Here is a 23,954-nt window from a genome sequence, read left to right as displayed (position 1 = left end):
AGGGAGGTGGTACAACCGGGTTTTTCTGCGGGTTTGACCCGTTTGGCTAGTGAATTGGCCTATTTGACCAGTTACCAGTTCAAACCGACTGGTTTTTAAAACACTGAGTAAAAGTAGATAGAACATGAAACAAAATGCAAAAGACAAGCCAAGACAAGAGAACACCACATTTGGTGGATGCCAGGGAAAAACCCCAATGTGGAGAAAACCCTTTGATCAATTCTTCTTATTATTATATCAAAATGTTTAGTAGAGAGTGAGAGTACAATAGTCAAAATTGACTTCCAAATTCAAGTCAAAACAACCATGTCAAAATCTGCAGTCAATTGCAGTCAAAGTTCAGCCCTAACTAGAAATCATAGAAGATCAACGTAACAGTAAAACCCCTCCTTTGAAGCTCAGTCAAAGTTAGTCAAACTCGACCTTCAACAGTGGTCAAATTCAGCCCAAAACAATCACAAAATTTGTAGTCAAACTTGGTCAACCTGCGGTCAAACAAGCCTGCGATCAACATTTTCATTAGTTTTTGTGCCCAAGAATGCGGCCCACTGAGACAGAAATATATGCAGAAAATCGAAGTCAAATGATGCCCAGAAAGTCAGTCAACGCTGGTCAATGCTGGTAAAAAATTTCTGAGCTTTTCAGCCCTACAATTCTGTCTTGTAATTTCGCCCTCCTTGTGCCACACGTGGGAGAGAGAGAATGCCCAATGTTGTACGAAGTTTGAACCAATGAGAGAAGGAGAGAGAATGCATGAGCGATGAAGATGCCAAATGAGGTGAGAGGTCACTTGTATTTATACAATTCATTGTGAGTGAAGAGTCACGTCCATTGGGCTTCATTAGCCTACATGATCTTTAGGTCGATTTTGGTCCTCTCGAGGAGTTCAATGCAATCATCATCTCCATCAAATGACTTGTCCAATGTGGAATTTGGCCCTAGTTGCCAATTTTAACACTCCATCCCAACTAGGGAGAATTCTGGCTACTAATCCATCCATCATCATGCCATCCTGTCCTCATGTACCATCTCTTTATCTCGTCTCAACTTTGTTGAACATTGATATAGATAATGAAGAATAATCGATAAAGAGTGAGTCATAAGACCTTACCACTCTCCATTGACAAAAGTCAGTCCAGGGGTAGAACCCCAATCAGACTTGATCCCAGATCAAGTTGTTGAACACCATGCATCTTAGACATAGGGAGTACGACAGTACACGATGCGTCCATCAGGAGTGCTATGGTCCCTATCCACTTTTCCCAACTCATTGGCTAGATGAGAGGTACTTCCCATGAGTCCCAGACTCATGGGATGTATGCTGGGGCATCAACAAGAGAAGGTGAACCACTCATCCTGCTCATATGCAATAGGAAAAGGTGAGCCACTCATCCTATGCATATGTCAATCAAAGGGGAAGGTGAACCACTTACCCTACACACAGTTAACTATCATGGGGTATCACAGGGGAAGGTGAACCACTCACCCTGTACACAGAGCACCAATAGGGGAAGGTGAACAACTCACCCTTTGGTCGCTCATAGCTCCAAGAAGTACCCCAAGCCCCCATAAGCTCACAGAGCGCAGTGTCCAACTCAAATGGGACCCTCATAGGAGGGTCTTTCCATGACTCCAAGTCTCTCTCGAAAGGCTAAGAATTTGACCTTCCCTAAAGACTTCGTGAGGATGCCTGCGACCAGCTCGTCAGTCCTGATGTGTTGGAGCCTTATTGCTCCTCGTTGTACCATATCCCAGATAATATGGTACGTGATATCATTGTGCTTGGAGCGATTGTGGAACATGAGATTCTCTTAAAGGCGAATCCCACTTTGGTTGTCACAGAAGATCACGGTGGTGTCTAGTACGTGCTCAAATAGCTCACTAAAGAGCTTCCTCAGCCAAACAACTTCACAGCATGCCATACTAGCTGCATTGTATTCGGCTTCCGCGGTGCGTAGAGCATCCGATTTTTGCTTCTTGCTCATCCGAAAAATTGAAGACCCTAATGAGAAGCAACATCCAGACGTGCTCTTACGATCCACCACATTGTCATCCAATCAGCATCAGTATATCCATGTAGCCTCAAATTTCTGACAGTGTATCTCAGTCCATAATTGATTGTACCATCTAGATATCTCAAGAGATTCTTAGCAGCAATCCACTGTATGTGATGAGGCTCGACCATAAATTGACTCAACGTATTGATAACGAAGCATATGTCCGGATGAAAGTTTACCAAGAACACCAGCGCCCCCACAAGTTGTTGATACTCGGAAGGGTTTGCCAATTCGGGCCCAGCAACACTGCCACACATCTTCTTGAAGTTGATTTCCATCATAGTAGAAACGACTTACAATCCACCATCCCACATCTCTTGAGCAGCTCCATAATGTATTTTCCCTGAGAAAGGAAAATCTCAACTAGCTTTTGCCAAACCTCCAGGCCTAGGAAGTAGTGCATCAGACCTACGTCCTTCATCTCCAACTCCCTCTTGCATTGATAAATGAGAGAGTCTACACCTGTCAGAAGGAGATCATCCACATAAAGGACCAAAATGAGAGGCATGTCCTTCATTGGTTCATCTGTCGGAGGTTCATCCTGCTTTCTTGCAACATCATCATTGTTCTTCCTTGGGATTGGAAGATCTTTGGCTTTTCCAAGGGCAAAATCTTCATTGAAAGTGACATCATGGTTTATTTCCACTTCTCTTTGATCAGGCACATAGATTCTATAAGCCTTCGAATTTTCACTGTAGCACACAAATGTTCCTTTCTTCCCAGATGCTTCTAACTTGTTTCTTCTCTTTAGGCACATGAAAATACACACTACATCCAAATATTCTAAAGTGAGAAACATTAGGTTTCTTACTAGTGAAAACTTCTTCGGGTGTCTTGAAATCCAATGCTTGATGCAGGCTCTTATTTTGAACATATACGACAGTGTTGGCAGCTTCTCCCCATAAGAACTTCGGTAGGCCTTGGTCATGAAGCATGGCACGGGTAGCTTCTATGATTGTTCGATTCCTCCTTTCAACAACTCTATTTTGCTCAGGAGTATATGGAGTGGTGGTCTCCCTCTTAATGCCAACCTCTCTACAATAGTCATTGAATTCCTTTTATTCGTATTCAATTCCATTATCAGTTCTCAATATTTTGATCTTATTCCCTGTTTGATTTTCAACCAAGCCTTTGAAAGAACAAAACCATTTGAACACTTCGTCCTTCTTCTTCAAGAAATAGATCCACGTTTTGCGAGAGAAGTCATCCACAAATATTGCGTAGTATAAGTATCCTTCTATTGATGTTACAGGCAACATACCAGATAGATCAGAATTGACCAATTGGAGAATGTCGGTATTTTGACTTTCACTTGAGGGGAATGTTCCCCTCGTAAGCTTTCTAGCTGCACAACCTTGACAAATACCTTTATGATTTATGTTGAACTCGGGCACACCTGTGACCATCTTTCTTACCCCGCGGAAGGCTTTGTAATGAAGGTGGGCAAATCTTCAGTGCCATAATTAAGATTGAAGAGAAGTATCACAAGTCAAAGCTCCAAGTGTAAATGCATCTTTCGGGTTTCTTTTCCAAATACGTACCTTTCCATCAATAAATGCTACCTTGAAGCGTTTATCTTCCATCGCGGAAATAAACACCAGGTTCTTCAAATCGGGTACATACAATTCTTCTTGTAGATGAAGTGTTTGACCTTGATTTAAGGGAAGAGTTACAGTCCCTATCCCTTTCACGGGGTAGGTGGCATTGTCTTCAAGTATGATCTCCAAATTAGTCTTCTTTTTAATCAGATTTGAGAGGGCCTCCTTGTACCCAGTGAAGTGCCTTGAGGCACCATTATCAATCAACCAATGATCCAAAGTATCCGGAGGAGAGGCAGTAGCGAGGGCGGAAATAAGATAAAATTCCTTTTGTTTTTCTACAACATTATGTCCTCATACATGAAATTTCTCATCCTTTTGGGAGGTTGACCATTTCCATCTCAAGCAGCGGGAGCATTCCTCTTTCCTTTATTGTTGAACCTGTTGTTCCTTTGATTGCCATTGCCTTTGTAGTTGTGGATGTTGTTGTCATCTTCCCTTGGAGTGTCCTCCTTGTGAGGATAGTCTCTAGCATAATGGCCAAACTTGTTGCAATTGTAGCACCTTCCTTTTCTTCTTTCTTTGAATCCCTGCTTGAATCCTTGACCTTGTCTTTTTGGACCAACATTGTTCTTGCTCTTTGCATGAGCGGAGAAAGAAGTAGGTTGATTTCCATTTGAAGGCTTGTCTCTATCCATCATCCTCGTCTCTTCTTGAGTGCATCTAGCCAATAATTCATCGAAACTAGGAATCATGTCATTGTTAAGAATGGTGGTGTAGGTGGCATTGTCTCCAAGTATGATCTCCAAATTAGTCTTCTTTTCAATCAGATTTGAGAGGGCCTCCTTGTACCCAAAGAAGTGCCTTGAGGCACCACCATCAATCAACCAATGATCCAAAGTATCTGGAGGAGAGGCAATAGCGAGGGTGGAAATAAGATAAAATTCCTTTTGTTTTTCTACAACATTATTTTCCTCGTACTTGAAATTTCTCGTCCTTTTGGGAGGTCGACCATTTCCATCTTGAGGAGCAAGAGCATTCCTTTTTCCTTTATTGTTGAACCTGTTGTTCCTTTGATTGCCATTTCCTTTGTAGTTGTGGTTGTAGTCATTATCCCTTGGAGTGTCCTCCTTGTGAGGACACTCTCTAGCATAATGGCCAAACTAGTTGCAATTGTAGCACCTTCCTTTTCTTCTATCTTTGAATCCCTGTTTGATTCCTTGACCTTGTCTTTTTGGACCAAGATTGTTCTTGCTCTTTGCATGAGCGGAGAAAGCAGTAGGTTGATTTACATTTGAAGGCTTGTCTCTATCCATCATCTTCGTCTCTTCTTGAGTGCATCTAGCCAATAATTCATCGAAACTAGGAATCCTGTCATTGTTAAGAATGGTGGTGTTAAACACATCCCATGCTTTTATGAGACCTCCAAGAGCAATGAGAGCGAGTTCCCGGTCAGTAACAACTTATCCAATAGATAGAAGATCATTCTTGATTTCTGTAATCCTCATGAAGTAGGATTGGATAGACTCCCCTTTGTCCATCTTGATATCCTTCAACTTGTTTTTGAAAAAGAGGATTTGATTTGCATTGTTCACTTTGAACATCCCAACCAGCTTATCATACTTCTTAGATGTTCCTAAATCATAAATATAAGCAGCCAAATGTTTTTGAATGGAGTCTATAATAATTCTTTTAGCTTTGACCTCACCTTTCTTGTATTTTTTCTTTCTAGCAGTAGGTGCATTTGAAGGAGGCTCCACCACTCTTCCAATCACATAGTCCATGGCATCATGCTCTTCCAAATTCAAGTCCAAAGTCATCTTCCATGCATGATAGTCAGATTTGTCCTCGAGCTTATCCTCGAATTTAAAGTAAGACGTAGAAGCCATTGAAGTTAGAACAATAGTCTTGACCAACAAATTTTGCTTAGTGATTGCTTTTCTCTCTCTTGCTTGGGCTTTGTCTTGACTTGTGCTCTGATACCATGTTAATTTTAGTTAACAATGGTATGTTCTATGCTTAGCACAATTACTTCAATGTTCCTTTAGTAGCCTAATGACAATTTCCAATTTAGATTTCTAGTAGCAATCACATGAACCATTAATCACATTGACAGTAAAAGTAGATAGAACATGAAACAAAATGCAGAAGACAAACCAAGACAAGAGGACACCAGATTTGGTAGATGCCTAGGAAAAACCCCAATGTGGGGAAAACCTTTTGATCAATTGATCAATTCTTCTTATTATTATATCGAAATGTTCAGCAGAGAGAGAGTACAATAGTCAAAAATGACTTGCCAAATTCAAGTAAAAAAAGTCTTGTCAAAATCTGTAGTCAACTACAGTTAAACTTCAACCCTAACCAAAATTCACAGAAGGTCAACACAACAGTCAAACTCCTCCTTTGAAGCTTGGTCAAAGGCAGTCAAACTGGACCTTCAACAGTGGTCAAATTCAACCCAAAACAATCACAAAATCTGCGTTCAAACAGGCTGCAGTCAACCTTACCGTCAAACATGCTTGTTGTCAATGCAGGTCAAGTCCTTTTTCCTAGGTTTTTGTGCCCAAGAATGCAGCCTGCTGAGACAGAAATATACCTAGAAAATCAAAGTCAAATGATGCCTAGAAAGTCAAAGTCAATGTTGGTCAAACTGCAAAAATTTCTGAGATTTTTGGCCCTGCAATTTTGTCCTGTAATTTCGTCCTCCTTGTGCCACACGTGGGAGAGAGAGAATGCCCAATGTTGTACGAACCAATGAGAGAAGGAGAGAGAATGTGTGAGTGATGAAGATGCCAAATGAGGTGAGAGGTCACTTGTATTTATACAATTCGTTGTGGGTGAAGAGTCATGTCCATTGGGCTTCATGAGCCTACATGTTGATGTGGCCGACTTGAACAATTTGCACATGTGTGGGTATAAATTCAAAAATGCACTTTCGCTTGTCCAAATTGGATGATCTTTATATCAATTTTGGTCCTCTCAAAAAGAGGAATTTAATGCAATCATCATCTCCATCAAATGAGCTGTCCCAAGGTGGAATTTGGCCCTAGTTGCCAAGTTTAACACACTGCCATACTGCTGCCAACCCTGCATCTACACTCAACTCCCTCTCAAGTGTTGCTGCTGCAAATGCAACTATTGCAACTAAGAAGCATCCTAAATATTGAATCAATTTTGGTCAGTATGATGCATCTGTCTTTCGAGTCGTTGACTGCTACTAGCCCCTACACTGTCTACTAAGGAATCTGTGCTGTTGCTGACTCTGCTACTGAGCTTCTTGCTTTGCTGTCAAACCTGCATTGTGCTCCTCAACACCTGATTGCAACTAGTCTGAAACTGTCACTCTGGAATCTGACTGCATCATTGACACTGATCCATCCTGCTACTGAATACTGTGGGCACTTGTAGCAATGTAATGATTCATGAGGAGGACACCCTAATGGACCCTACCCATGTCTGCGCTACTTTGGAACTACAGTTCTAGATCACGCCACCTCTCTCCTGAAGGTATAGCTGAAAACATCGCGAAATTTGATCTAGTCATACTGCTGCTTCTACTGCCTTGCTGATGTTGCCGCATTGTTGCTGCAACTACTACAATAGTGAGTATGATCTCTCCAGATCTCGAAGTACTAGCTTCCATAGGGTTGCTCCCTTTGAGTCTTTGTCTCCCTATGAGAAATCTCTTTGTTCCCTCTTGGCAACTCGCACTGTCCTCCTGTGCTGGAACTTGATTACATAGCTCTCCGCTGGGAATCTTCTCGCTGGAATTGCCCTTGCATATTGCAATTGGGCAATTCGCACTCCCTGTGTCACTGGATCTAGCTCTGCAACTGTCTCACGTGTAGTGGCTGGAATTGTCATCTAGTTGACAACACCTGCTGACACTGAGTTTGCTACTATGATATTATGTGCTTCTGTCGCAAAGGTGATAGTCCCGCTGCAACAATCTAGAATTGATCTGACTGATCTCCTTGTTACAACCGCGCTCGACCTTGCCTATCTGACACATTGGTGTCTCATACTCCTCCTCCACCTGGATCTAGTGCTCCACTATCTCCTTTTGAGCCTTTTCCCTCGCTGGGACCTTTCTTCGCTTTGCAACTCGCATTAGACAACTTGCACTTCCTCCGACACCTGTTTCCGGCAACTGGAAGTCGATTTGTTGCCCAGATCTGCATTATGGTTAACTCACACGACCTCCTCGGGCAATCTCGTATGACCATATCTGAAAAGCTGCAAAATCTGCGAAATTCAAAAACTGGGACGAAAATCTCCCTCTTTCCCTCTGCTTGGCTGCTGAATTTGCTATTCCCACTCCCTTCTGGAGTGAGGAAATCTGCTCACAACTATTGCCAATCTGTAACTGGAAAATTAGATCTCTAAAACTCGAGATCCCCTAAGAGAAATTTTCCCTTTGTGTGTGTTATTTCTCTTCCACCCGACGTTGATTTTGCTTTTGGAAATTGTTGCAAAACCCTCCGTGCCCAACTAAGGAATCTACTCAGTGAAAATGTAAGTTGTTGCTGCACCCTCTGCTTGCTAGAATCTTTGCGCAAATCGAATTTTTTGCCTCCCTGCAACTGAAAATTGAACCCTTACCCAATAATTCGTGTTGCATGGATAGGCATTACGTAGAACCAAAAAATTTCGGCCTGTTGCTCCCTTTGAACAACAAATTTTTTTTCTTCCGCTTCTGAGCTTCGCGGCTGATCAATCAAGCTTTAATACCATGTGAAAATTTCAAATTTGAAATCCTATTGCAAGAACTAGAAACTATTTTTCTAATTGTTAATTAATTTAACAATTAATTTGCTATGACAAATACCAAATAATTCACACTGCAACATTCACAAATAAAAATGCGGAAAATGATAGCGCTGGAAGCTGAGAAATGCCAGCACACACATAAAAATTTTGACATAGTTATTTTTGGACAAATGTCCCCGGAAAAACCCAACTTGGGAAAACTGGTGCAACAACTGACTGTTTTTATTATTATGCAACAGTGGAATTCTAAGTACAATCTATGGAAGCCCATTTGGCATTCCAAACAACAAGAAAATCTAGCCAAAATTATCTAAGGGAATTTTCCTTCCTTCGCAAGCAATCTCGACATAACTTAGCTTCAGAAACTCATCCTCCTGGACCCCTCACACTGACTTCTATGCAGTGCTTGCACAAACCCCTTCGACTTTTAACCCATAACTGCCTCTGATCAAGTCGTTCTCCCTATCTTTGCAGAGGAAAATGATTCTTTGACCTTTTGGAAGACTTTCCAGGACTTTGGAAGCTGAATCGATTTTTCTTCCAGCTAAATCGAATTGCCCTCTGAAGTTGACTGCGTAGTCCTTTGCGTTGCCTCATTGGGAATAACTTGGCCTCTTGCTATTGCCTCTCTGTAACGAACAAGGTTCGTATACGTAACGGAGTAAGCTTCAAAATACTTCGAAGACAAAGACATCCCTTGTAGGACAGTAATTGTATATTGAATATTATATAAAAGAATCAATGAGATATGAGATGATTACAATGAGGGTGAGGGGCTTCTTATATACCCGAGGCAAGTACCCTTTCATAAATGGTCATGTCTCTTAAGACATGCCTTTTCATTACTAACTAACTAATTATTAGCTAATTAAGTATTATCTATTATTTATTATATTTTATATTTACATTATCATTTTTTATATGAATTATATTCATAACATTGCCCATCTCTTCAAAAAGCTTTGTCCTCGAAGCTTGCTGATGTAAGGTTTGGTTCCTTTTTCTTGTTTCGAATATCTTTTCGTCTCTGAACTTTCACTTGGTTGATACAAGACGATATGATGCTTTGAGTGATAAACAAAATTGTTGGACTGAGAATGGCTCTGACCATCCTAGATTAATCTCTTGGGGAACTTTCCGGTCATTGGGAATTTGTAGTGAATTGTTATTATAGGATTGGATTCTGCAAACTTTAGTATTGCTTGGAACATAAATTTGTTGCTTCTGTTCTGAATGGTTCAAATATGTAGACCGACTTGCTTGTCCGCTGTTGTGATTCAGGTGCCGATAAGGAGTTATGGCAGTTTGATCTTGCCCTAATCTGTTTGTGGTGATTTCCCAATTTACTTCAAGTACTGTTATTGAATTGGTTATTGAATCATCACTTGGAATGTCCATCATTTGAACTGCAACATTTGCACATGTTTTAACTTCTTTTGGTTTCTCATCCTCTTGAGTTGTGATATTAATTGGATCAATATTTACTCGCTTATTTTCAACTTGGATTGAAATGAATGGAGACTTCAAAACTTCTCCTTGAAGTTGTTCTAACTTGTCATTTAGTGACTTCTTGTCACTTTTGAGCTTCTTAATTTGTGTAATTAGGACTTGGTTATGATTCCTTAGATGTGAAAGTTTGTCATTTTCTGAGTCGTCGATTTTGTCCTTAGTATCATTCTCTTTATTTTTGATTTGTTCTAATAACCTTTGATTCAGAGTTTTTAAACGCAAAATTTCTTGTTCCTTCTTCGACAGATTCTCGTTGAATTTCTCCATAGAACTTTCGTTCTCTTGCTTTAATTTTTGCTTCTTAATCTTAATCGTTTTATTTGCATTTGCTCATTGTCTTGATGTTCTTCTATACTAAATAATCTTCCACACCTTGGACATCTTAAATTGCATTTTTTTAATATATATTATAAAGTATATCCAATTTCGTTTAAACACAGTGAACATTTAGTCCAAAATAGTGATTGTTGTGTGGAACTCATCTTTATATGATTTTAATAATATTTTTTTTTTTTTTTTTACCTTTTATATATTCTTCCAACAATAAAGATTTAGTTTTTTGGATTTAAAAATCTTCTTTATGTAAACTTTATAATATATTTTCGTAGGTAATCCTTATATTAACCCCCTTTTTTCCCTTGTAAAATACTTTTAGTTACCATTTGAACATATTACTATAAAAAACATTTCGATTCAATATGATCACTTAAAAATCTTGCTAACCTTTCAATAACATATTTAATATGCGTTGCTCTCCAAAATTATGCAGAAAATTCGTTTATGGTGGCTTGATGTTTTAACTATAGTATGATAGGACACTGTGTAAGGGTGTGACCGTTCACAATTTTTTTTATCTGACTCAAATCCAAATTCTTGGAACAACAATTGGCGAGCGATTTGTAGAGATTCTGGCACCCCAGGGGTGGATTTTTTCACAATGTGTACGGTTGTTGGATTGAATGGACATTTGGTTTGTCGTTGAGGCCTGCGGCTACTTGTGGAGGCAGCTATTATGGTTGTTCAAGCAACAGATGACAACAAAAATACAGTGACAGTTGCGAGTAGGCCGACAAATCACAATGAAAAAAAGGAATAGCGCGATTGTGGATGCGGCTCGGGAAGGTAGCTTTGAATTGTTGGAGTTCGTGCCAACGTCTCTGGTCGAGTGATAGGTGTGAGTTGGGTAGCCTTTGGTTGTTGGGCCAGGGAAACAGGTGTTGTGAGGCCTATGTCAGTCTGTTGGCCAAGTTAGTTTTTGTTTTTGTGTTTTTTTTTTAACGATATGTGTGTATATATTTAAATAATCTCGTTTATCTTTTTTTTTTAATAATTCTCTCTTTTTTTTAATAATTTCCTTTATTTCCCAATAAATTTTCCTAATTTTTCCTTTTTTTCTATATTTTTTTTAATCTTTTTTTTTGACTTTTTACTTTCAATATATATTGATTTTTTTTTCTATAATTTGTTTTGCTTTTGTTTTATTTTATTTTATTTTTGTAACTTTTTAAATGGTCAATGGCCAATTGGTGATTGCTTGAATTGCACGATAACAAGGTCGACAAATATTTTGATGGCTAAAGGCCTAGATAAGAGAACGTGGCTTTGATACCAATGTAACGAACAAGGTTTGTATATGCAGCGGAGTAAGCTTCAAAATACTTCGAAGACATAGACAAAAACATCCATTGTAGGACATTGATTGTATATTGAATATTGTATAAAAGAATTGATGATATATGAGATGATTACAATGAGGGTGAGAGCCTGCTTATATACCCTACGCAGCTACCTTTTCATAGATGGTCATGTCTCTTAAGACATGCCTCTTCATTGCTAACTAACTATTAGCTAATTAAGTATTGTTTATTATTTATTATATTTTATATTTATATTATTACTTTTATATGAATTATATTCATAACATTCTCCGGATTTGGAAAACTTCCTCCGGCCTCACTGTCTTTGCTTCGCATTGTTTCTGCTTCCTTTGGCTTTTCGGCAATGGATGTTGCACTCTGGAAATCGAACTGCCAGGAAAATCGACCTCCACAAGTGTGTTCTCCATCTACCCATCGACTTCTTCTTATAATCCTCTGTTGGACCTCCAACGACAAAGATTAAAACTTAATCAAGGGCCCAGATTATTTCCTAGTCAATCCATGTGAGTTTCTAGATAATTCACACCTTATCTCAATTAATACTGATTAATTAACTAGTTTTCCCAAGTTTAAACTTTGGAAACATTAAAATAATAGGTTAATAATCTAATTGAGATACTTCTAGGTGGAATTTCCAGAAACGATTTCTGGGTAGTGGAGAACTCATGTGTTTTAGCCTCTCTACGAAGTTTCGAGACTAGAACACCTTCGATACTAAAAAAACTAATAGGAGAGAGGTGGGGAGACCTTGAGCTCTAAAGTTGCAGAGATTTGGGTAGGATCCTTAGAGGATATCATCAGGTAGATGTTTCCTCATGGATCAATACCCTTGCTATAGGTGCCCACAATTGTTTTCGTAGTAGATGTATCAATGTTAAACATGGCGTAGTCAGATCTTGAGGGACAATTGCAGAGCTAGTTGCAGTTAGATGCTGAGAGGCGCAGAGCAATTGCAACACAAACAATTACTTAGTGGACAACATAGAGCCTAGTTGCAGTTAGATACTCAGGAGATAGTTGCAGAGCCAGTACCGAGACACAGTTGATTCAGAGTTTATTTCTCAATTTCAGTGGTTGAAGCAACAACTACATGAGATCAGTTGCAACGCAGAGCAGATTTGGCAACATTACAGGAGTACAGTGCAGTGTCAACAACAATGTAGATGCAGGTTGGTTCAGCTACAGAGTGGAAGATGAATCATAGTTTGCGCAATAGTTGGTGGGCAACGACTAGTTGTCACAATTGCCAAACATCAACGATGTACGGGAGGATGTTATGAGATAGTAGAACACCTTCCTTGCTAAGAGGGAGTGTTAGTTTTTGTAGCATTAGATAGATGTTCTAGTCTTGACTTTGGTCAAAGGGGCTAAGAAAAACAAGATCTCTAGAACCCAGAAAAGGTTTCAAGAGAAAACACCCAAAGACAACTCAATTAAATTAAGTATAACTTAGGGAAATCGATTAATTGAAGGGAATTAATTGAGAAAAGTGAGATTTTTCTAGAAACTCACACGGATTGGGTTTGAGGTGATCTTAGTCGTTGATGAAGATGTAATCATGGCCGTTGGTTCACCAACGAGAGATTATAAGAGAAACTTGATGGGTAGAGGAGAAGACACACTAGAGACACCAGTGAGGTCGAGTTCCTTGGCAGATCGAGCTATCTAACTAAAGAAGTTGAGCAGGGAAGAAGAGTTCGAGCCGGAAGGGATGCAGAGACAGAGAGGGAGCAAAGACAGGGATTCTGGAGGAGTTTTATGATCTGAAGAGGCAACTATAAAGAGGCCAATTATTCCACTAGAGGTTGCACAGACAACTTGAGAGGGCAGTTCGATTTGACCGAGGAGGAGGAGGTCGATTCAAGTGCCAGAGGCCGAAATAATTTTCTAGAGGGTTGGAGAATCTCTTCCAAAGGCATCAACAAGCAGGACGTCTGATTAAGAGGCAATTTTGGGCAGTGCGAGTTATAGGCTTCACAGAGGCAGGGCAAAGGATTGCGCAGGGGTATTCCGGGGCCAGTTTCTGAGCAACAGTTTGTTGCAGGATTGCTTGTGGAGAAGGGAAAATTCCCTTAATAATTTTCGCTGTATTATTTGCTAAGGATTTCCAATTTGGCATCCAGAGTGTACTAAAAAAATTCACTGTTGCATAATAATAATAAAACCCTCAACTGTTGCACCAATTTTTCCACATTGGGTTTTCCCGGGTACATTTGTTCAAAAATAACTGTGTCAATTTTATTATGTGTGTGCGCTATTTTCTCAGTCTTTGTTTTTATTTTCTGCAACGTTTGTATTGTGAAGAAATTGCAGTGTGATTTATTCGTTGTTTGTTGTAGCAGATAAACTACATAAGTAATTAGTTAGAAGAATAAATTTCCAGTTGCTGCTTTTTGAAGGAATTTTCACATGGTATCAGAGCAGTTTTGATGGTATTAGAGCAGTTTTGATCAGATCAGGAGCTTAGTAGCAAAGAGGGAGAAATTTCACTGTTTAAAGGGAGTCTAAGTAAATTTTTTCGAGGTCTGCGCAAAGGGGCAACCAGGAAGTTCAAATTGCTGGGAAGAAGGGTTCTATTTGCACTTGTAGGTGCAGGAAGAGTTCGAATAGCCCAGTGGTATTTTCAGCAGGCAGTCGTGTTGCCGGGAAGCAGTTCTGGTGAGTAGATCAATAATTTCGTTGAGCAGATCTGGGCGCAATTGTTTTTGCAGTCGCGGAATCAACACTGGGAAAGGAAGAGAAAAGCACACACAGAGGAATTTTTCAGAGGGTTTCTAGATTTGTTTCCAGGAGGAAATCCGTAATTTCCAGTTGCAGAAGGCCGTGCGAGTTTGCCAGACTAGCCAGTTCGAGTTGCTGAGATTTTTGTTTGTGTGCCAATTTTCGGAAAAGCACAGCTGGAAGGATGAGCGAGTAGTCTTAGAGAGCAGCTGAAGGTAGAGCGAGGAAGCAGTAGCAGTTCTGCGCATTCCATGAGGGAGTGCGAGTAGTAGAGGAGGAGGACGAGCAGGAAAGGGAGGAGATTCCTATTTATTTTCCTAGGTTTGAGTTTTGCAGAAATGGCCTCAATAGGACTTCGAGGTTAGGATAGGCTATATGGAGCCACAAATTATTGTATCTGGAAAGCTAGAATGTCTTTCTTGCTAGATGAGCATGGTATGAAGACGTATGCAAAGAGAGTTGTAGCCGTACCTACAGACCCGCAATAGCTAGAGAACTACAATAAGGAGATGGCCAACCAAAGAAATGTGGGATGTAGTTGCGCTTTTCCAGAATCCTTCCAAGAATCGGAAGATGATCTTGAAGGAGAAGTTGAGGACCACTAGGATGCATAAGGGTGAAGGAATGACTCCTTATCTCATTAGAATTCAAAATGTCCGAGATGAGCTTGCAGTAGTTGGAGAGGCACCTCAAGAGAGTGAACTAGTGCGTACAACTCTCAATAGTTTCACCTCGGAGTGAGTTACCTTTGTCCAAGGTATCGCTGGGCAAAACAATCTACCTAGTTGGGATCGATTGTGGGCTGATTTCACACAGGAAGAGAGGAGGCTTGCTTTGGTTGAGAGCAACATCAGTGGCAACAGTAGTAAAGGACCGAAGTGTGTGAAGGACGAGGAGAATGTTGCCCTTGCATCAAAGGGGAAGGCAAAGGAAGGTCCCAGTTAGGGACAAGGCTCAAAGGGAGAAGAAAAGTAAAAGAAGGATTTGTCGAAGATCAAGTGCTCCAAGTGTGGTAAGTTTGGTCACTACAATACCCAGTGTCCAAAGAGGAAGAAGGAGAAGCAAGAGAAGCAGGACCATGCAACAACTTTGATAGAGATTGGTGATTTGTCTAGTGTCGTTAGGCACCATTTTGCTTGTTTTCAATTTTTGTTGCAGATTTACACGCAGAAGACTAGTAGGACAACTAATAATTAACTCTTCCACCTCATCCTTTGATCCCAAAGAAGGCACTGGTCTTCTCTTGGTTTGTTGAGGTACTAGTTCGTAATCCTCCCTTAACCTCTTTGGAAGAAATTGGACTTAAATAGTGGGGGTTTGGGCCTAGGTGATAGTGGATGCCTGTTGGAAAATTAGGAGTCTTATGTATTTAGATGATTTTCCTTAACTTGATAATTACTTCTAATTTCGACCCTGCAATTTCGGCCTCCTGTTACTGCAGCTTCACAAAAACCCTAGCTTCACAAATGTGAGAAAGAGGCAGAGAGAGAGAGACAAAGAGAGAGATTGAGAGATTTAGCCCAAGAAACTTTGCTCTTTTCTTTCTTTCTTCTTCCTTCTAGCTTTTCTTCTCCTTCGCTATTGCAGATTGAACTTTACTTGAGTGAGTGTCCAAATGTGGTCGAGCTCCTTTGTATTTATAACCTCCTCAAGGGGTCGAATAACCCTCCTTTACGCTGACTTGATTTGTCTCTTGGGCCGACTTGGTCTTGGGATACAAAATGGCTTTTCCTTGATAAAATAAATTTCAGTCTTTATTACAAAGAATCCAAATGGGACTATGACACATGAATGATAATATTCTTTATCCTAGAAAGATGTAGAAAACCTAAAAGCGCGAAGAACATGCTTTTGACTCGAACTTGAGTATGAAACCCATACTGCAAATATAATTTCTCTTTTCTTTCTTTATAAAGAATATACAATGTAATGATTCAATTAGGTCATTATTAAGACAGAACCTAGTTACAATTTTCAACAACCCCTACCCTGTGTGTGTCCATCTTAGCAGGTTGCACGAACCTTTGCAACCTTACTTGATAGGTAACAAGACACTCAATGTTTTTCCCAAGAATCTGCAAACCATCCTTGAGCTCTTTTGATTTTGAATTTTGCCATCTAGTAACATGTTTCTAGGTTTCTCATTTCTAGGGATCATGTATTATATCTTTTATTGTATTCTAGGTTTCTTGGTACTCTAAATGTTGCTTGTAGTCATTTACTATTGTGATAGAGGGAAAGAAGGAAGTGGTTAGCTTAATTGTGTTTGTCTTGGGTGGACCTTGTAAAATCCATCTTCGGATCCTAGTGCTTTCATCAGGGAGAGAAATAGGCACCTATGGTCTAGGTATTTGAAGAAAATAGTGACGGTTTCTGCAGATTCTCTGTAAAGATAATGGAACCAACTCTTGATCTCATGGTACTAAGGGCAACAAAAGATATGGTGCTCCTCTGAGTTGATTTCATAAAAATGACAAATCTAATAGAGCCTCTCTGATCTAGGAATTTGATGATCTTTCTCAATCTGAAGTCGATGTAAACAAACTTTGAAGACCCAAGGAAATCCTAAAGCTATGTGTACATTTCTTTCAGGATACTCGGGTCTAATAATAAGGCCATCTTGTAGTTGCATGAAATGCTCAAAATAGTAAGCCATCTTAGGACGGAGGCCTTTGGGAGGGGGAATCCAAGAACATAGTAAAGAGAAGAGATACTAATTATTTAAATGCAGATAAAAATATGTGAATAGTAATTTACTAAAAGACGAACAAGGGCATAGATTGGTGAGAATAGGGATTACATTAAATCAAGTGGGTTCCATTATACATTCACAAGCCCTAACTTGCTCAATTTCTACACTTCATGCTCATATTTCTATAATCTGACAAGAGTATGAAATCTGTATCATTTAATGTAACTTGTATATGAAACATGTGCATACACTTGAATTCACAGGTTACAGAAATATGTGCAACTCCTTTTCTTACAGGAATCTATATTTGATGTCTTACCTTCTCAGTTGTCATCACGCTCAATCTGTGGAAACATATCAATTATATTTGGACATCCGAAGTTCCTAACCACGTTAAGGCTTTAGTGAGCAATGCAATAATTTGTATGTTGATAGTTCTCCCAATAGATTTGTGGTGTAATTGAACACATGAAACTGTGAATCAGTAGTTATCAAGAGCATAGGATGTCTTATTTTTCTGTGTAATTAAAATTACAACTTTTTCGACTTAGATTACAGATATCCTGCATATAATTTGCATGGATCACAGCAAGCTGCGGCATGATAAGATAAGCTATATCAGATTATTGTTAATTTTATGGGTTAGCTGGATTAGTAATAGTTAGAATAATTAGAATTCCATGGAACTTTTATGGTGGCATTAAGTTCTTACATTCTGTATTTGTTGTCACCAAAAAGCAAGACCCACGTAGCTTTACCTATATCATGATTTGGCATTTTCCCATTTACTTATTGAATTGTAATATTCTTAAGCTTGCTTCATAATTTCCATGGATTTCACATATAGGGAGGAAACATTCTTTAACCTACTTCATAATTTAGATAGGTTCCTTCACTCATTGTTAATATATGTTGTATATCAAAAGAATTCAAGTGAGTATTTTTATAAATATATGTTATGTTAGTTGTTTTTGTTTCTAGATGCTACAGTACAATACTTGTTTTTTTAACAAGGAGATGAAGATTTTGATGTAAAATTACTCTTTGTTTGGAAATCAGGAGGACTTTTATGCAGTTGTGGACTGGGCATACAAGATTGATCCTTTACGATGTATCTCCATGCATGGGATTACTGAGAGATATCTCTCTGGCCAGAAGGCTGATGCAGCTGGTTTTGTGCGCCGCTTGCTTGGTGACCTACAGACAAGAATTACCGCTCAATTTAATAAGGTTGGTTGTTTTTCTGTAGTTTCCTTAGAGCACACCTAGTTTTTCCTTCACATTATTGTTCCTGTTAAACATTGCTTGAAGTATAATATCATAGTAAGCAAGTAGTATTCATGATGATTTAGTTGGTTTCATTCACTTTCTTATACTGTGTGTGTCTATGCTGCCAGTTTGTTGATGAGGCTTGCCATCAAATTGAGAGGAATGATCGTAACGTAAGACAAGTGGGTGTCCTTTCATATATCACAAGGTAAGCCACTTTATCACTATCAAAACTTTATTGCCACCAAGAAATATGGTGAGGAATTATATAATAATGTGTTTGATTTATGCTAGATATGAATCCTGTTGCAACATGAAGTTGTTTAATGTGGTTGTGTCACATCAATAGATGTAAATATCTAGATGAAGTACGTTTGTTAGTGTTGGACAAAAAATAAAAGATGTTGATATGTTGAAAGTTAAATGGACTACACCTATTTTCACACCTCTACCTTAAACTGATAAGTGAAGTGATCTTGCAACATGAATGAAATAAAATAGATTTTATGTTTTTCTTTTCTATAGAGAAAAGTTGCATATTCCACATCAACAATGTCTTTGCCAAAACCAAAATGGAGAGACAAGTTTGCAGCCTCTCAGCTTAGAAAAAGTGAGTGGAAAGTATGACATATTGAAATTTGAAAGTATATAAGATATTCAAATTTTCCCAAGATAAAATCAAGGATTTTGCACTTCCTGATGAAGACATATAATTAGACTGCATAAAATGCATCAAAAGGAGCAAGCCAGGTCAATATAAGTGGGGTGTTGTCATTGTTCTACTACAGTTTGGAACTCCACAATAACTTGTTCACCCCTTGTTGGTCTGTGCAGCTTGGAAGTGTTCCGTTGATTAGCAGAAGCTTTGTTCCTTTTAAGTTGGGCTGAGGGGTCACCTCTATGGTGGAAAACGATGTCCCATGTCCCACATACACCTCTCTAATAAATGAGAGTTACGACATGATTAATAAATAAGCCTCTGAAACCATGTGGCCCATGTCAGAGCACTGGGAGGTGATAAATCTAGGAGAATGAGATTTGATTTGTTACTTGTTATTAAAGAACTCTTTCCTTATGCATCTCCAACTATTAGATGCTCTAAGGCATTGCGCACTATTGTCGAGAAAGAAGATGCTTTGAGAATCATTGAGTAGGAGGTGGGAGTTAAATTTTATCATTAGAGTGCACCCAGAAGTGTATTCCCACTAATTGAACAACAATCCATCACATTGTCAATCTTAAAACTAAAACCATTGGCCTAGGAAGGGGATGCTAAAGTAAAGCCTGAAGTGGGAACCTCCCCATGGAAAAGATGAGGATCTCCTTTGGATTTTGTAAGGAGGAAAACTTAGAGCATCCCTTCAGGGGGTCGAGCATCCAAATGAAATGGGACCTTGATGAGCCCTGTTACTGATCTGATTAGCAAGGTTGCAAAGGCCCATACAACTTGCTGAGATTGGCACACATAGGGTAGGGGCGCATTGTCACCTCAGCCCAAACCTCCACACTTTAGGTCCAAATTCCTCTTGAAAGGCCGAGGGAGGATTCCCAATTGATACCTCAACCAATTCCAACTAAGACTAGTGTCTTAAATAGGGTAAAGAAGTGGTAGAGGAGTTAATTCTTGGGGCTGTCCCACTGTTTATGTGTATGGTAATGAAGCAGAAAACTACAAGCAACATTAAAAATACACCAATTGATGTTAAATATATTGTATTAGTATTAAAAAATGTTGTAGAGAAAATATCCTAATCATTAATAATATTCTTTTTTAAGCTTTAGTGATTGATTAGGGGGTTTCTAGAGCAAATTAGCTTGCTGTTTTGTAAAATCAGATTGCAAAAACAGCAGCAAACATCAAGGACAACAACCTAGTTCACTCAATTCGACCACCCGAGTGCCAAAGAACTCGTAGGTTATGGATCTAGGGGTGGGAAAGTTGGAGAATGAGAAATGAGCCTTATGAGACCAATTTCCAACTTGTGACAATAGAGAATAACAATTTCCAGCAAGCTAAATGTGGGACCAAATCCCTCTATGCTAAGTGCCCAATTTTTTTTTTCAGATTGAAGATGGACTTTAAATATGGATGGAGAATATATATTTTGGACTCTAAAACAATAGATCGACAATCTAGAAGCAATATACAGTCACCTTAAAGGGCTTTCGATAGTTCTTGGTATTGATGTTTGTGGGTCAGATAGGTACTTTTGCAGAAGCCTAAGTGTCTGGGCGTGCAAGAAGTCGCCTAATAGCCATTGAACCTTAGCAAATTACATTAGTAATTAAAGTAAATTTCTTTTATAAGAGAAAAGTGTGTCTAATCTAATATAATGCAAAGGTTATTTGCAATTTTGCATTACTGAATTAAATGAATCTGAACCATCGACCTCAAGTAAGGCAAGACCTAATCTCAGCCAACAATCACTTTGGATGTTAGGGTTGTGGATTCGGTCATAACTCAAGCTTATAAAAGAAGGACTAGGTCAAGGGAGGAGACATGTAATGCCCTCTTCTAATTAATTAACCAAAGGAGGACGAAGTAGCCTATCCAACCTGGTAGGCTATAGTCTTTTGTAAAGGGGGAAACCCATTATTCATTGTTATGGGGATAATGTTGGGCAAATTGGGGTAATTGCAGGAAAATTTGTGGAAGAAGTCAAATTTGGGGCAAAATGGAGGGAAACTTGTTAGCACCTCAAATTAAAATTAGGAGGGAAGATCCCAAAGGGAATCTATAAAACAGGGAGAGGAGAATGATTTTATCATCATGGATTGTTGATATTCTGATTGGTGCGCTGAGGCTCTTGGAGGGTTTTAAGACCCCTTTCCTTTTGATTGGTTTTGGTGGTGGAAGATTCCACCCTAGCCAGCCTTTTCTCCTTATTCTATTTGGCATAATTTTTCGAGGCATCTTTCATCTGATTTTGGCAATCAAAGGAGGATTTCTGTGGATTGATTGGTCGGAGGAGAAATTTTGTGGCATCAAGCTCTGTCTAAGACAATCCTAGGGTAGCGAAGATCTTAATTGGGCTGCAGACAACTTTCTGTGGTAGGGTAAGCCTGTTAGGGCAATTACAAGGCAACAAGGTTCTAGATTGTCTTGAAACTACAATTCTAGGGCATGCAGCTCTGTCTAAGACAATCCTAGGGTAGCGAAGATCTTATTTGTGCTGCAGACAACTTTCTGTGGTAGGGTAAGCTTGTTAGGGCAATTACAAGGCAAGGAGGTTCTAGATTGTCTTGAAACTGCAATTCTAGGGCATGCAGTTACCCTCAGGGAGTTTCCCTGTAGTAGCGGGGTCATTTGAGGGATATAATTTTGACTGCAGAATCCCCTAAGACCATTGTCTGAGCCAACAACCCTCTTGTAAGTGATTTTCTGTGGTAAAATAAAGTTATCCAAGGCAACAAAGCTTCCCGAGAGCCCTACCTAAGGCAGCAGGGGCCTAAGAGGCCATTTTTTTTGTAAGCAGTGTGTTCATCTGGAATGATTCTATGAGAAAGGAACTCATCTTGTGATTGCGGACCTTGTTTGAGGGCTGTTTAGGTGACTCATCTCTAAGGCCATATTCGGGAGCAACTTGTGGCAGTGACGCCTGGGCTGGAAAAGGAAGTTTGAGCAAGCAACATCCATTCTAGGACAACAACAAGGCCCATTAGGGTTCTCTGATGATAACAAGGAAGCAAGGCAACGAAGTTGTGGAGACAAAGTGAGCAAAATGGGAAGAACTTGTAAACTGGTTGGTTGTGTTGCTGATAGGGTAATTAGTGTTGTTATTGTTACTTAATTATTGAGTGTTGTACAACAGACTCTACTAGTGTAACAACCCTAGAAGTGAATATGTGGAAATTGTAACTTGATGTGTACTGTGGTACTATTGAAAATCATCTACTTGTATACATTGTTGTGTTTTCAATGTCATCACTATTAAATTGAAAAAGGATACTGTGATACTGGAACAAAATTTGTCATATATTCTTTAACCCTAAGGGTAAATTCTTCCAAGGGATATTAAAAGACATAACACAGGGGTGCAAGGCTTTGAGAGAGACATCATAGTGGTGGGTGGAAAAGGAATTCTATTTAAGTGTGCTGTGTCTGAGGAAGGTGGAAAGGGGGTAGCAAGGAGATCCAGATCAACCAAGTCTAGGGCTTGATCAACTAGATCAGATCTAGATTGTTGTATGTATTTTCCTAAGTTTGGGTGATTTTCCTAGCAAGGGAGCCCAAGTAGGTTTTGACTAATGAAATGAAGAGTTGTTGATTGGGCATAAATGTGTGCATGTGTGTGATATTTGTTAATTTAATATCCGTTGAATATAATTTTTTTCTTATGTTAATAACGTAATTGTGCTTTTATTTAGTAGATATGTGAGAAATCTGCTAGGAATTAATTGTCAGGTTGGTGGGTGTTGAAATTTCTAAGTATTACCCGTTAGAAATTTTATCTGTATTCTCTGGTTTTTTCACCTACTTGTTTAATTACTAACAAGTTATTTAACCATATAGACACTGAAATAAACACAATATAGTCTCAGACATCTACAGTTCAACAACTGAAAGAAATAGACAAACACACCAGGGACACCTTTATTTTTGGACAATTGTCCTCGGAAAAACCCAACTTGTGAAAACCAGTGCAATAATTCTGAGGGTTTTATTACTAAGCAACTTTTCTTGAGTACACTGGGTGCCAAATTGGCTCACCCGACAGAGATAAATACTCTGGCAGTAATACCTCTCTTCAGAAACAGATATTCTGAAAGTCTGCCCCACAAAACCTTCTCCAGCACAATCTGAAGCACTGCGTCAGCCTAAAACCTTCTGCGTTAGCCCTCTGAGGCTCTGCGCAGCCTCTCTGGCTCTCTGCGTCACTTCTGCAGCCTCTGCGTGGGTGATGCAAGCCCTTTTGGCCTCTGCGGAGTCACTGCTGGCCCCTGCGTGGCTCCCTTTGGCTTTGCGTTTGCCTCTCTGCCTCTACCTCATTGTGCCTCGCTGCAACTCTGATCACTGGTTCTATTTCTCTTAGCAAACCCCGCTCTAGAAAATCGAACTGACTGATCACTTTGGTTTGTCTCCAACTGACCCTCAAGCCTCCTCTTATACTTTTTTTGTTGAGTCTTCAACGACCGAGATTACATCTCTAATCAATGGCTAAGATTAGATTTGGCTTGATCCATGTCATTTAGAACCTTCTAACCCAGTTTTATATTAATACCCATTAATATTTTTATTTTCCTAAGTTTAGACTTAGGAACCCATTAAAAATATTAATTATTTTAATATCTCCTTCACCGGGTAGAATTTCCCCAAACCATTTCTGGGTCTTGGAGATCTCATGTGCTTTAGTCTCTCCACCAATTTTCATGGTTAGAGCACATCCGATGCTACCCTAAATCAACAGTGGGTTTAGAAATGAACATGGTATCAAAGCGTAAACCCTAAGAAGCCAATCTTAGGAATACATGCGTGCCAATTTCGTACAGGCATACGAGATGCAAATTTGTTTTGCAAGCACTGAGAAACCAACTCGTATGACAGTACGACAACATAACCGCATATAACATTTTTTTTAAATCTAAGAATTCGAGTTGTATGATGTAGTATGGGGTGAAAACGAAATTTTTGTGGCCGAGAGGCTATATCGGATTTTAGTAGGAAGTTAAAATAAAAAAATAAAAAAGGATGGGTGACTGTTGTGGTGGCCAATAGTCATGGGACTAGTCATCAGCT

General features: G+C 39.3%; 1 protein-coding gene across 2 annotated transcripts in view; it reads left to right on the top strand.

The window, feature by feature from the left end:
• Nucleotides 1-23,954, top strand: part of LOC149154629 (exocyst complex component SEC3A-like) — a 283,578-nt gene that overhangs the window by 101,182 nt on the left and 158,442 nt on the right. For both annotated transcript variants that reach the window (XM_089440389.1, XM_089440388.1), the window contains exons 17-18: nucleotides 18,008-18,178; nucleotides 18,346-18,425. In XM_089440389.1, coding sequence (XP_089296515.1) covers nucleotides 18,008-18,178; nucleotides 18,346-18,425 — 251 coding nt within the window. The remainder of the gene's footprint in view (nucleotides 1-18,007; nucleotides 18,179-18,345; nucleotides 18,426-23,954) is intronic.

Source organism: Pinus tabuliformis, chromosome 9, assembly GCF_031772625.1.
Source record: "Pinus tabuliformis cultivar Carrire ecotype Pingquan chromosome 9, CPIR1, whole genome shotgun sequence".
NCBI classification, from domain to species: Eukaryota; Viridiplantae; Streptophyta; class Pinopsida; order Pinales; family Pinaceae; genus Pinus; species Pinus tabuliformis.
Note: the sequence above shows the minus strand (reverse complement) of the source record. Positions and strands in the feature narration are given on the sequence as shown.